Source organism: Squalius cephalus, assembly GCF_949319135.1.
Source record: "Squalius cephalus genome assembly, chromosome: 14".
In the NCBI taxonomy this organism is placed as follows: domain Eukaryota; kingdom Metazoa; phylum Chordata; class Actinopteri; order Cypriniformes; family Leuciscidae; genus Squalius; species Squalius cephalus.
The window spans coordinates 6,340,908-6,356,527 of NC_137135.1; the positions used below are offsets into that span (position 1 = coordinate 6,340,908).

General features: G+C 38.7%; 1 protein-coding gene across 2 annotated transcripts in view; it reads right to left on the reverse strand.

Annotated features, from left to right (window-relative positions):
- Positions 1-15,620, reverse strand: part of thoc2 (THO complex 2) — a 99,619-nt gene that overhangs the window by 52,816 nt on the left and 31,183 nt on the right. For both annotated transcript variants that reach the window (XM_079892298.1, XM_079892297.1), the window contains exons 11-15: positions 13,553-13,725; positions 12,693-12,888; positions 11,947-11,985; positions 10,294-10,424; positions 8,021-8,122 (exon numbers count right to left, since the gene is read on the reverse strand). In XM_079892298.1, coding sequence (XP_079748424.1) covers positions 8,021-8,122; positions 10,294-10,424; positions 11,947-11,985; positions 12,693-12,888; positions 13,553-13,725 — 641 coding nt within the window. The remainder of the gene's footprint in view (positions 1-8,020; positions 8,123-10,293; positions 10,425-11,946; positions 11,986-12,692; positions 12,889-13,552; positions 13,726-15,620) is intronic.

Genomic DNA, 15,620 nt, shown 5'->3' on the forward strand with positions numbered 1-15,620 from the left:
CTGCTCAGCCGTGACGGTGTCATTGGTCTTCTTAAGGGTGTGTGTGTGTGTGTGTGTGTGTGTGTGTGTGTGTGTGTGTGTGTGAGCATTCCCCACGTCACATCAGGTGGACTAATTGGTTTGCTTAACCTTCAGAGCACAATGAACAAGCTCTAATGACATCTTCTGATACCCAGCAGTCTGATAAAGCCCACATGAATCACAGGGCATCAGCTGCCACACTAGAAACATGTTAGATACATATTAAAGGCCCCGATACACTACAAGCCAGATCGAAGAATGAACTGATGTAATTTCAGGCCAAGTTCGATGTGTGTTCATTTCGGGAGTTCGAAACCGCTTGCTAAAGTAAACTTTCCAGAAAAGTTCACTCCGGCTGGAAAACGCCACTGAACTCCCATTGGTCTGTGGTGATTATGTAACCGGTGTGTGTAGCTCTAAAGCTCCGCCTTCATTTTTTTCTGTTCAAGTCGTCAAGGTCAGACACAAGTAAATACATCAACTAGGGATGCACCGATATGAAAACTTCGGCTGATACCGATAATTCTTTATATTTGAAAGCCGATATCCGATATTTTGGCTGATAAATCTAAATTCAAATTTGTATATAATTTTTGAGAGTCTGATTACAAAAAAGTCTCATCATGTCCAAATCACACAATTATAATGATGTTCTCATAATAATTGTATGAAGCCTATATGTCAGACCTGCATGTTGCATTAACTGTATTTTCCTTTTCAAAGTGATTTCAATCATATTTCAAAAAATTAAAAACTATCATGATGAACAGTGCGCATCTGAAGCGTCTCAGCTGAAGAAAATAATACATTATTTATCGGCTTTAATACATCAGCCATTAAAAATGAACATATTGACCGATACCGAGATGGTGGCCGATATATCGTGCATCCCTAACATGAACACACTGGAGAGCTGCTTAATGGTAGAAATTGAAGTTGTAATTCTAATCAAAAGCGACACTGACACAGTTTTTCGTGTTTAATACTGTAAAGCTGCTTGTTTTACAGCAAACTATTGTATAAAGTGCCATATAAACAAACACCTAATCTTACATAACGTTTGGAAAGGCTGCAGTGAATTGCAAGGACAACCATGGACTTCGATGTGTAGGACACGGGCGGCGAGAACCGTCGATGTTGCAGTTTGTCTGCCATGTCAGTGTTTCCTCTGCCAACCACTCTAAGAAGACATTATTTATGCAGTTTGGAAAGCAATCAGATATTATATTAGATAAACGAAACTCACTGACAGACGGCCTCTTTCAAATGCTCCGTGCACTTCTTGTGTTTGCTCTAAAGAGCGCCTGCAGCGAGAGGCTGAACAGATTTCTGGGTAAGCGTTTAGATTAATTTCGCATCATGAAAGCAATCTGAGATGCAAGTGCATTAAAGCGAAGTCAGTTATGTCTGAAGGGGTTAAACCGACAGAACATCTGAAATGTCAGAACAGATCTGTGCATTAGTGTGAACGCAGACTAGAGATAACCCGCGGCATATAATGTCATCGCTAATAATCGAACAGCAATAATGTTAAGAAGAAAAACTCAATGCACTTGTCTGGAAACTTAAGACACTTACAGCACTTCTAGATACTGTGTTTATTACTTGTAATGTTGCTTTATTCTTACCGTCAATTTGCTTAAGTGTTTTGAAGCTATTTCTAGAAAACTACTGAAATTAAAACAATTAAAGTATTTTTTTTTTTTTTTAAGTACTTGGGTCATTGACGAATAAGGTTTTTAAAAGTGTAAAAAAATAGAATGGAGATATAACTATATTTGAAACCTTTTTTTTAGTTTACCTAGGGGTTAACAATAAGATTTTGTGGTTTGTACAATCAATTAACACTGTTTTTTGTCATTTTTTACAAGATGGAAAAAATGTCACCAAGAAAGTCATTCGGTTTAACCACTGATTTGAAAGTTAAAAACTGATTTGACATTGATGTTGAGATGGTATATAGTGTGTACCACAGAAGAAATATTAAAACAAATTATCACTGATCTCATAAATGTAATCATTTATTGGACTACTCTAAACACTCCAACATATTCAAGTAAAACATCGCACAGGGAAAGGAGAAAAGGGGAAATGTAAAAAAAAAAGAGCTTTATCTGCTTTATATTTGTATTATTGTAGTTCCTTTAGTTATTAAAAACAATATTATTCCATTTAAATATTTACTATATCGGTTTTACCGAATGACCTTTTGACACTTCAAAATCTTTAAAATGCCTTTATATGTAGTAAAATATAATTAAAACCTTTTGGATTCAGTAAAAGAGATCAAGTTGTACTACCTTACATACTTTGGATGTTATATATTTGTTTTTTTATTATTATTATTAAGGCCTTTGGACAAAAAAAATGACCTGTCACGTCATTGGACCCACTTATTAAATTACTTTAAATCATGAAATACTTTTAGTAGTTACAGTATTTCATTAATTTAAATACAGATTCGGATCAACTCCAGAATCGTAATTGGATTGAATCATGAGGTACCTAACGATTACCAACCCTTTTTTTTTTAAAGAAAAAAAAAAATGAAATCACTCATCACACTGAAAAATGGAGGGCCAAGTCAAGCGCATTGCATTGTGGTCCACATTACTGTGCACCGTGTGCTGTGGATGTGCATTTCTCTGGCTGTCGTCCAGTATACGTTCTGAAGTATGTTCTGGTGAACTGAACACAGTATGAACGCAGTGAGCTCTCAGATGAAACACTAATGGAGATTTCGGGGAGTGTGTGTGTCTCCTGACGTCCTGCTGAATGAAGAGCTACTCCTCTGTATGTATGCCTCAGTGCTCACAGATCCTCCGCAGCACTGCACTGCAGTCTCACACACACACACCTCCTACGACACACTCAACTGATGTCTGGCAGCCCGTCTCACAGCACAGACACACAGTCATGGAGGGCCACTGCATGCTAAAAATGACTCCAATTTGGTCAGATTCAACAAAAAGAAAATAAAAATGCTTAATGCTGGAAGTTGCAACCGACTATTTCAGTGACGCATTTTCAGAAAGAAAGAACATTGAATGAGAAAAAAGAGGGTGTGGCTTGTTTTTCCCCACTGTGAATTGATTGGATCTGGAAAAGGTGGCGTTTCATTGGACTTGCTCTCGGCAGACTGACGGCTGGAGGGGATTTTCTACTGGTTCTGCCCAAGATGATGTCATCAGTGAAGGGGTCCATTTTGATTTAATGCCACAAATACCAAAATACTTCTGATATTCATCTAATTGGGTATATTAAATAAAATTAAGTTTTTTTGTTGCTGATTTTTTTACTTCATTGGTACGAAACTTGGTAAAGGTTTTGGCACTTGCTGTGTGAACACACACCAAAAAAAAAAAAAAAAAAAAAAAAAAACACTTACATTTATTTATTCAGATCTGTATGCAAGCGTCAATGCCTTGAACACACTTATTAGCCTGGAAATCCAGACCCAAATCTGAAAGATTAAGGGTCTGGCATAGACTAATGAAAATCGGCCAGCTCTAGGGGCGGCACCAAGCATGCATTTGAAAATCTCACTGCACGCTATTGGATAACACTACGACCAATCACAACAATAAACCCCATACGCTTAGCTACCAGCGGAGCTAACTGGTAGATTACACTCTTGCCGTATCCGGTCCTTCTTGCAAAGGAAGGATTTGAGCGGCGTCTTCTGTTACTCTTTTAGATAAAAAGCCAAGTCTAACTCGTTCATTGTAGCGGCCAAAGCCGTTTCAAACAACTGGTGTTCATCCATAGCCATCTCGCAATGTTTACTAATGACTTCAACGTCACAGCGCTGTCTTCATCTCGCATCTGGCCCGCCTATATCAGATAACCCGATGTGATTGGTGCAGCTCGGATACAAGGGCATAGTTAATGAGCATCATTACTCGACATAACTCGCTGAGCAAATTCAACTTGTGCTCTCGCGAGAACTCTGGGTTTCCAGGGTACACACTTGTGTTGTTAGCAGTCAAAAAATGACATGAATGGGAAACTAATGTCATCTCTTGGAAGCGTTTGGTACTGCCCACAAACAAATTCTTACTGAAAGCTAATTATTTGAGATATCAAATCCAAATTTGGAACACAGCTTTAGATTTATGAGCATGATTTTCTCACAAAAAAACAATCAGTACATACAAAAAGTAAAGAAATATTCCCATTTTTAAAAAGCAGGATTAATTGTATGGTGTCACTTGTAAAGCCTAACCTTAGTCTGGTCATATTCATGAGTTTGATGCTTTCAAATGAACAGGCAAAAATGCAAAACTACTTGAACAAGCTACAAACCGCATCCAATGAGAGAGACTAAACGGTTGAGAGCAGCTCTGACACGAGCGCCTGACAGGTGACCTTGAGCTTCCCGCTCTTCCTCCCTGAACACTTCTGACATGTTTAGCCTCAGCTCATTCTCCACTCTCTCCCTCTCCATCCAATTATCAGCCAAAATATCATCATTTATTCAACACACTTGAAAAGAAAGCAAAGAATCTGATACAGCAATTCTGCAAACCCTTTCATGGAGCTCATCTATATGCACAGGGGACTGATCACACACACACACACACACACACACACACACACACACAGGGCATCATAAACGATGTTCAAGGAGAACTGCCGCTAAAGTTGTACCGCTCAGTGTCGTAACATCATAAACCTACACAGTCTAAGGGTAATGGCTGAGGTTCAGAGGTGAAAACAACAAAAAATAAACATCCATTTAAAATATCTATTTGTAAAATTTAAGACTGACCTATCACGAGCTCTGAGGTTGTTAAATGATGGTTTTTGTTCCAATAAAAAACATAAATCAAAGTGATTTCATGTCTAAAAGTGACAAATTTAACATGCTATATAAAAATATCTGAGGGGTGTTTTGAGCTAAAACTTCACACACACTTATTTATTTATCTTATTTTACATCTTGTGTAAAGGGCATTACACCACCCCGTTAACATGTCAATAATACATCCGCAACAATAGGTAGCACCAAATAATTGTAAAACGAGCATGTCTGAAGCGACACCCCGTAAACTAGCGGTAAATTAGTGCCAGGGGACTGCATGATGGCCAATGACTGTCCACAACTGAGCAGTTCAAAGGTCAGGCAAGTGAACCAGCAACTGAGGAGAGGTTATGATGAAAACTCTAAGCTCATGGTGATAAATGCAGTGGAGTCAAACAAGAAATCCGGCTGTAATGTTAGAAGATGGCGAGCCCAAAAAGAAACAAGTAATAAAAACTCAGTGAGTGTTTTAGCGCAATTTTCTGACGTCATGGGATCACAACACAAACGCCGCCTTCACACTGGCAGTTGAAATCAGCTCCGATACGGCAGCGAAACGACCGGAAGTCATTCATTTCCTATGGAGATTCGCAGACCGCATGCAAATGGGTCCGAACCAGGTGCGAACGAGTGCGGTGCGGAAAAAATCGTGTCCGTTGGCCATCCGGATGCGTTCAAAAAATTGAACTCTTGCGAAAGGCTACGGACGGTTTCTATCCGAAAATCCCAACGGAAGTTAGCGTTGCTATGGTACTGATAAACAAACCTGGATTCTTAACTTTTAATAAAATAAATAATGATTTTATAACGATTAGTTGTCATGTCATTTTTTTATTTTCATGATGTTTTAACGTTATTAGGGCAGTTAATACAATTAAATAATTCAATATTTAAATATACTCGCTTCCGAGGCTTCCGACCACTGATCTATATAATGATATATCTATATATATATAATGTCATTCTATATAGATCAGTGCTTCCGACGATTTTCACCGTTGTGCACGACGTCCGCTGGGGGCGTATTGCGTATTACGGAGCTGATTTCAACTGCCAGTGTGAAGGCGGCGTAAGAGATAGTAAATCTTTTCCTGGATTTTTTTTGTGCGTTCCCGAGATTAGACCTTCCTTAACATAATGCCGAAAACCCGAAGTCTCTAGGTGGTCTGGTTGAGGAGTAGATAGAAGTACAAGTTTGGTGCGCACAGACAGAACAGAAATCATGAGTTAACAATCGCAATTTTGTCCGGTGGAAAATTGCGCTAAAAATGCAAAGTGTGAAAGTAAAAAGCTTACCGTGGTCCTAAAAGTGTGTGCAAGTGTGTGTCAGTATGTAGCCGAAAAAAGAAACGAGGAGCTGCCCATGACCAGAGCCATCATGCAGCTGAAGGTTTAAAGCCAGCCTAGGCCGGTGCAGAAGAATGACGCGGCGTAATGGATTAGCATTAGCCTACACTGCAGCAGAACAAGTATTGCCCAGCGTCTTCAGGGAGAAACTGCTGTCTTTCAGCGCCATGTGATCGCTGTGTTTATTGCACTACTATGTAATGCCATCTAGCCTGTGTTTCTCTCTCTCAGACAGATTTCAAGCCTACAATAAGATTTCACTTCTACTGTTAACTGAAATGTTGGTGGGCGACATGTTTTTCACTATGAGATGGAAAGCCTAAATGTTCTTAAATTCAGATGGACTACGGGTTATTTTTATGGTATGCCACAGTGTGTTTATTTTAATGTGATTGTTGGTACATTTTTTTACCAATATTTGCCATACTTTCAATACAAAAACTTAAAGGAGAACTCGGCAACTCTAGCGAACTCTAGTCACTTCTTCGCTGTTTTCCCTTTTGTTGTCGCATGTTTTCCCCACGAGCTCCCCCTACAGCTGTGGGGGGGGGGGCGTATATTTCACAACACGGTCGTAAAAAACTCACTTGCGGCGGCCTCCTCCCCCTCTCTACCGCTGCTCATGTGCGTTTGTTTTGATCGGAGCAAGCCAACTGTATCGTGTGGAGCTATGTCTACCGAGGTGGGTAATCTGGTAATACATCAAACATGCGTGTGTTTATGTCAAATTGCCGTAAAGCAATTTGTGTTTTGCGCTCGTTCTCGTTCTCGCTTCTCACGGGACTTCCAATTTCTATCTTGCCGGGACGGTAGTCCCCAAGTTGCAAGGTTGGTTTTCCGCCTGGGAACGCTGGGGGGAGCGGGGAAAGTCACCAATATCACCAGAACAGGTTGTTTAACCATTCAAATGATTTCTAGACAGTTTTATTAAGTTAAAAAAGTTACCAAGTTCTGCTTTAAATATGAAATAATTGTCAAATATAAATCAGGGTTGTCTTATATTTGGATTTAAGTGAAATTAAATTAAAGTGCATATATAGGCCATTAAACAAGCAGCGCATATATTTGTTTAATTTAATCGCAGCCTTTGTGAATTCACAATAGCACTACGCTATGTTACGATTGTTAAACTGTTGTATTATATCATGCAGTGTTAGAAAACAGCCTGATGATGCGGGTCGTGGGTTCTCGTCTGAGGAATTTAATCGAGGAATCATGACAGCCCAAGATGAAACTAGTAGCTCGAGACAGTACCTAAACTTCCCAGTCACAAGTTCTGGGTCAGAAGGATTCTTAAAAACTGTGAAATATCATTATTAAACAACTTTTCTACATTATGTTTTGAAATGTAATTCAGTGTCAAATGATCCTTCAGAAATCATTCTAATAGGCTGATTATCAGCACAAGAATTTCTTATTATCATCAAAGTTGAAAACAGTTGTGCAGCTTTAAATTATGGAAACTGATAAAAACAAATGCAGGATTCTTTGACAAACAGAAAGTTTAAAAAGAACAGTCTTTATCTGAATGTATTAGCATTTATTTCCCTTTACAACACTGTGAATGCATTTTCTGGGACATCTGATCAACTTCATGCATCTTTGCTAAATAAAAGTGTCATATCTTAGTGTTATAACAGTAGTTTAGGAGACTGAAAAACCAGACCGTCACGGTTGAGTTTTACGACCATCCTCTCAACATTAGCATGTTCAGTGAACAAGATAATGAAGACAGAATTCAAAACTCCATGTGATTTTAATCCTGAAAATCCTTTTAAAAATAGGAACGCCTCTTCTCGCCTCAGTGTCAGGGTTATATTGCAGAGCTGATCTAGAAAGTAAACTTACTTCATGATGTATTTGGCTCTGTCCACCGTCTGAGCCTTGATCTTCACCAGGAGGGGGTGATTACCATACGTCTCGTTCTTCCACTGCCCATAGAGGCGATACCTAATCACACAAAACATGTGTCATAGTCATCAAGGCATTCACTGTGTATACTGTATAAGGAGGGAATATGGGAATATGATGAGGGAATAGCAGTAAACACAGCCTCATATTCATCAGCTGGTATATGACCGCACATAACAAACGACTCCCATGATAACACAGCACATAATGTTGCACATGCACCATCACATTTAACAGTTTCCAACACACACAGTTGGTCGAATGTCATCCTTTGACTTTATTTAAATGAAATATTATGCGTTCTGCTTGTATTGGCTTTTGGCTTGCTTAGTCGGGGACATCTATTATTCAACAATGATATTGATCTGCATTTGACACCATTATATGAGAACTGAGCTGGACGATGAAATCATGGTTTTCTCCAGAGCGGCTATATATATATATATATATACAGGGCTGCCAACTCACTCATTGAGCATGAGACTCACGCAATTGACACTTTTTACACGCTCTCACGGCACACATCCATTTTCTCACGCACAGAAAAATTGCGGAGCAAAGAGGTACTCTTAATATTAAACTAATTCTCAGCTCTTAGATTTCGTCAATTTTATTACGAAATTCAGACAAAAATACGTTTGTCGCTTGTAAATGTGACAGATCGCTGAGCGCCTCAGTTCAAGTGCACGTGAACGATCATCTGTCACTTTTTTATTTAAAGATGCAGTACAACTTACCGAAAGTATACATAATATCGACCAATTAGTGTTTTTCAACCACGGAAAGAGGTCAATATATAACAGCAGGAGAACAATTATGTCACATAACGTTACATTTACCTCAGGAAAGGCATTTAATGACCATAGCATGTTAATTGAATAGAAAAAATAGCTAGAGAGGAGATTTTGCTGGGCACTATATTACATATTTATTATATTTTTACTTATGTCATTAAATAATTGTTATAATAACAAAAACTGCATTATATTTAATTTAATTTGTTATTTTTAACCTTTAATAATACCAGCAGATTGGGCCCTCTATGTTTACAGCTTTAGGTGAGATTTTTTTTTTTTTTTAAATAAACTTACATTTTAAATAAACATGTATCCAAATTAGTCAATATTGAATGGAATTGAAATCTTGAAATTTTTGTCAAGCAATAATAAAAACTGTATCCTACCAGTCATTGTACAATGTAAACATTGTAACATGTTGTCACTAAACTTCATAAAATTCTATTTAGTTATCAAACGTTTTGACAATCACAATTACACTTATTGTGATGCAATATTTGTTTTTACATACCCCCACCCTCCAAGCTAAACTCAAAAGTTGGCAGTCCTGTATATATATATATATATATATATATATATATATATATATATATATATAAATGAACTAAATTAAAAACTTTTTTACAACAAAAATGAACTATCACTGAACTTACTGAAGCTGGAATGGGACACTATTTTCTTCTAGAAACAAACTTTGTTGCATTATATTCCTGTTATCTCTGTGAAGCTGCTATAAAAGCAATCTGTATTGTAAAAAGCGCTATAGAAATAAAGGTGATTGACTATTGTGAATTGGTTATGAATGTTTGTACGCTGGACTAGGACACGGCGGGTGTGAAGCAGAGTCTCGCACCGCTCAACAGAACATGTCATCCCGCAGCAACACGCATTTTATTCAGCGCTCTTCCAGTTTAACACAAAGGCATTAATCTGCATTAACATGAGTCTACATCAGGTGGACGAAACTTGCAGCGCGGCCACTACACGTGTAAATCATACACGAGGTGACTTACATTTTAATAAAAATTGTGAATAAAACAAACATTGAACGTTATTTGACATTTGAAAAACAGCGTTGGCTATATGATCCATGGTGTGCCCGTGCTTATAGACTCCCAACGTGCACCGCAAACGTCACTGTAAACACTCCCACCCGTCATAATAAATATTAGCAGGACACTGATGTGAAACTCGTAGCAAGCAGATTTAGTTAACAGATTGGGTGTACAAGTGGAAGATCAATTACTTTCATTAAGTGGCAAGTGATGAAGTACGTCCACTGCAGTCCAGTGTGAACCTGCAACCTTCCCAATTAGGCAATTTCCCTAATGCAATTAACTTTGTGCAATATAAGCAAATAACTCTGGGTGTCCAGAGCAGGCAGAGCCACGGGTGACGAGAGCAGGGCCGTACCTGTGCTGGTAGGGGAAGAGTTTGAAGAAGCCCCAGATCTCCTCAGACATGCAGGCGTTGCACTCCATGAGTGAGAGAGACGGTAACAACACCTGATCAGCAATACTGAGAAAACAGCTCAGCAGAGTGTCCTGCCAGAGACACACACACAATCACGTCATGTGCATCTACACAATCAGCTGGAGACCCGTCACTGCTTTAATCAACGGCCTGTGATAGTCATATCTGTCATATCTTGAACAGTTTATGAATCTCTCAAGAGAACTTATTTGGCCATTACACGAGCACTCAGTAATCCAATACAATCACATACAAATAAATTAGTAGCTGTTCAGTGTTAAAAATGATTGAGAATATTTTTTTGGAAGAATCTATTAGGGATGCACGATATATCTGATACCACATCGGTGTCGGCCAATATACGTTCATTTTTATTAGGGCTGCACGATTTGGGGAAAATGTCATATTGCGATAATTGAGATCAATATTGCGATATGCGATATAATAAACAAATGGTTTCATGAGTCAACTTGCTTGGTTCTCAAGGAAAATAAATGCACACACAGATTAGTGATAATCTGCCTAAAGAAAAAAGTTCTTTGGTCAAGAGCAGTGAGTGTTTTTCTCTGTTCCCTTTGTTATTTGATTAACTTTAGCGACAGATATAATTAGTGGCTACTGTGTACTGTCCCTTTAAGAGCAGCCGCTGCTGACAGAGACGCGGATCTCACACACAAGCGCCTCATTCTCTCACGAGCCACAACTCTTCACGTTCATCACAAGACTACTCTTATGTTATGAAGATTGTATAATAATTGTGTGTGTTATTGTTCTTTCAAGCTCGAAAGAGAACTGTATTCTGGCACGCTGTTTTGTGCGCACGCACGATATTAGCGCGAGTCTTTCTGTGTGTCACAGTCAGGACATTCACAGGCAGCGAGCTCTTTTTTGTCTTGTCACGCATGAATGGTTTAAAAGCATTTGCATGAATAAGAGCGGGATCATGTAACACTAGCCAAAGGATGCCAAAAATTAACAGATGCTGCGTTAATTGCGTTAACAGCGCTAATTTGTTTATTTAATATAAAATCGCAGCATTTTGCGTCATATAATCGCGTAGGCTTGACATCGCGATTGCGATATGATTAATCGTGCAGCACTAATTTTTATCGTTATCGGTCCGATGAGAAAATTTGGCCGATATATTAAAACGATAAACACTGTATTATTTCCTTGAGCTGAGACACTTCAGATGCGCACTGTTCACCATGATGGGTTTATATTGCTTGAAATATGATTGGAATCACTTAAAAAATGGAAAATACAGTTAATGCAACATGTGCAGCGCAAGTCTGTCATATCGGCTACATACAATTATGAGAACATTATACGAGGGACATGATAAGAACTGTTTTTGTAATCAGGCTCTCAAAAATTAGATAAAAAAACTGATTTAGATTTATCGGCTTTCAAATATTAAGAGTTATCGGCATCAGCCAAAATGTACATATCGGTGCATCCCTAGAATCTATTAATGGTTTAATAAACAAACAATTTTAATTGGTGCCAAACATATCAAATACACTCTCCAGTCAGTGCTTGACCTGACAAAAAAAATAGCGATAAAACTTTAGATTCCCACTTATGACTCACCGTTTTGTCCTTGATTTCTTGTCTGCTTTCAGCTTGGTACTGAGAGAGAGAGAGAGAGAGAGAGAGAGAGAGAGAGAGAGAGAGAGAGAGAGAGAGAGAGAGAGAGAGAGAGAGAGAGAGAGAGAGAGAGAGAGAGTGAGAGAGAGAGAGAGAGAGAGAGAGAGTGATCAATAGAGGCTAGCCAACAATAAAGTGAGACTACACAACTCACACAGGTTACATTAGAGTGAGCCGAAGGGCTAATACAGTCCTGATATAAAGCTCATCATCTCTGGGACACACCATTACATTCTCTGACTGCCAAAAAACACACAAGTGCAATTATGTAACACCACTGGAGGAAGTCCATAAGCATAATGAACAGTGGTGAGAAGTGCTGAATCATTTCTACATTTATGTGAGCTAACACTCACAACCATTGCACAGCCAATATAGAGTTGAGATATTATGATCATAATAGTGTTTTGCGTCACCACTAAACATCCATCCATCATCCAAACCGCTTATGCTCAGAGTCTAAACACCAGAAAATGTAAAGTGCAACAGAAGGATAAACCACAAACATAACGTAAAGTGTTTTGGGTTTTTTTAAATGAGGAAAAGTTACTGAGAACATCTTTAAATATAAAATCTCATTCAACAATGTCTGGTTGGTATAAACGGTTCCCTCTGATTGAGGGAATAAAAAACCAAATGAATGTAAAGAACTGCTGAAGATATAGTTGCATGTGTGTGTCAGTCTTCACCTCTTTCATGAAGCTCTTGCCCAGCCGCACGATCTTGGCGAACAGGATGGGGTCGTGGGACAGGTGTGGGCCCAGGTAGCACAGCATGGTGAACACATCCCTGGAGAGGTCCCCGAAGGTCTCGGCCGGACGAGGGGCCTGTTTGTTCCTCAGAGGCCTCATCAAACCCCCTTTGGCACCTTTGGGGACTGCAGCCCTGAAAATACAGCACGTTCAAAGAGCTCAAGACATCCCAGCTCAGCCATAAAGACCCGCGTCTGATTTACAGCTGTGCTTCTCTCAGCTCTGAGCCTGAGAACAGCTCACATGAGCAGGAAGTCCCGATCGCTGGACGGTGTGTGTGTGTGTGTGTGTGGGCCACACTGCAGGGAAACTCAGCTCAAAGTAGCTCAACAATACTTAGTTTTTTCCATGTTTATGTTTTTATGAAGAATAGTAATTTTAAAGGGATGGTTCGGAGTAAAATCAACCTAGGGTCCTTTGCACCATGACATCGAGCCAAACACTCCCCCCAGAAGCCTTTTTTCCCTTGGTTGAACATTATTAAAGTTAGAGCTTATTTAGAGATATCAGCCGGATGGCTTAGTGCAGGCGCTAATGGATCCTAGGATGTATCTCGTAAGTTACCCCACTAATAATGCCCAGAATGGTACCAAACTTCTACAGTAGTACAAATAGGTTCTGTACTCATAAAACAAGGCATTGGAAAGTTTGTAAGTACATCAGGAGTTTATTTAAATAACACTTGCCTGACGGCTCATGCTATCGCTAAACCAGACGTCGACGTCACTTCAGTGATTTGGGAAAAGCACGTAAAAGTCATATGTGTGTGTGTGTGTGTGTGTGTGAGAGAGCTGTACCTGCGGTAGAGCGGCTCCACGGTCAGGTGAAGCAGTCGGCACAGTGCGATGGCGATGGGCCTGTGGGAGGTGGCGTAGAAAGCCGGCATCTGATCCATGATGCTGTGCGCGTGCTGCCAGTCGCCGATCCTCAGCAGAGCCTCCAGCAGACCCAGCTTCTGGTTATCAGGAGGCTGACACGAGAGGAGGAACACGTTAGAGGAGCGCAGGACACACCTCCACACACACACACATGCTCTTCTGAGAGGAGTCTGAGGGATTCTTATCTCCACACACACACACATCATCTGTGGTGTTCCTCATAGCTTACGAGTCACACTAATGCAAAGTCTAATTATCCACAACAACTACTGCAAAACCTGGATTTTCATATATTCAGTTGAAAGAGGATAAAACGTTTAAACGAGGCTGGCAATAACAATGCTTTGATCATTTGTGAATTTAGTTTTTTAATCATATTGTTCTGATTTCACTTTAATTTAACATTCTTGAAATTGGAAACGGTTGAATCTGTTTTATTCAGTGTTACATGTGTGAGAGAAAAGGAGATGCTCTAATATTATTTGTAAAAAGAAAAAAAAAAACCTAGCTTAAATTGTCTTTATTATTTGACTAATCATTCAGACCTGGTTTACCATCTTCATTGTCAATATGAACGGTTCACTTTTAAATGTCAATCAATAATAAAACACTCTCTAAATTATTCTTGAGCAGGAATCAAGGGGTCATATCATGGAGAACACAATATTTTTGCTCTGTTGAAATAACATAACTTTGTTAAATAACTTTTCCATGAATTTACCAGATATTGATGGCTATCATATTTCTCAATACCAAGTTCAAAACCAAAGCTAAAGTTAAATAAAATAAAATGCATACACTTTACAGTTTTGATCAGATCTCCCAAATAAGCATAGGGACATTTCATAAAACATAGTAATTATAGCAATAGACAAACTAATATAGATAAGAAATGATTATTGTGCTTATGCCGCATTTCGTTGTAAAATATCGTGAGTGTAGTAAAATGCCGGTTTGGTAAGTATCCTTGTAAACACAGTTGGTTATGTCTTCAGTGAATGTAAACACTGAGAAAGAGCGTGTGTGTATCAGTATATTGGATCCGTGAAGCTCTTAAAGAGACAACAGCCTAATAAATCTGCAGCAGTCTGTCATGTTAATCAAACAACTAGATAAAGATAAAATCACTCGCTGCTCTTGAATGAATAAACTGTAGTTTTAATAAGGATTAGTCTATATTTAATGTATTTTAGATTTGACTACTTTATTCAATTTCTGTTGTAGGCTGTTACTTATCTGAACACCACTGGAAGTACATCTTCCTGAAAAACTTAAAGCACCATTTCATTTGTGTTTTTGTTCTGTTCTATGTTTGTCAGTTTTGTTTGTAATTTAGTTTCTTAGTTCTTGTTGTATTGCTGACTGTTCACTTGTCTTCTATAACTGTTCTGAGGAGGACATTTTACTTAAATTTATTAACCTAGTATTAGTTTTTGCTGAAATATTGATAATATTGACATTTCAAATTACTCACATCAAGAAATAAGACTGATTATATCACCCACCAATGATCGAGTTAAATAATCGTGATTTCATTATTGAGCAAAATAATCATGATTTTTCCCATAATCGAGCAGCCCCATGTACTTCTGAATAATGAACCGAACGTTTGTAATGTCTTTTGCTGCTATTGCACAGCATTTTAAATTCCTGCATGCATCCTGAATGCATCATCTGTCATTACACAGTCAAGATTTAATTTAAAGCATTAACTTCGTACACAGCGTGACTAAACTGCAGCTTATCTCTGCGTTCTGTGAATCAGCCTGTCAGACGGAGAGTCCCTGAGAGTCTCTGAACATGAACTGCTGTAATCAAGCACCTGATCAGCAGAGCAAAACGCTGACATTTACACGGATTTACACCGTTAAATGCTAAAAAAACTCTTCTGTGGTCTAGTGTCAACAAACTAATCTTCTGTCAATTTGGGAAATCCAGTTGAAATCGACAAAGTATAATCACAACGTCAATAAGAGATTCTTTACGA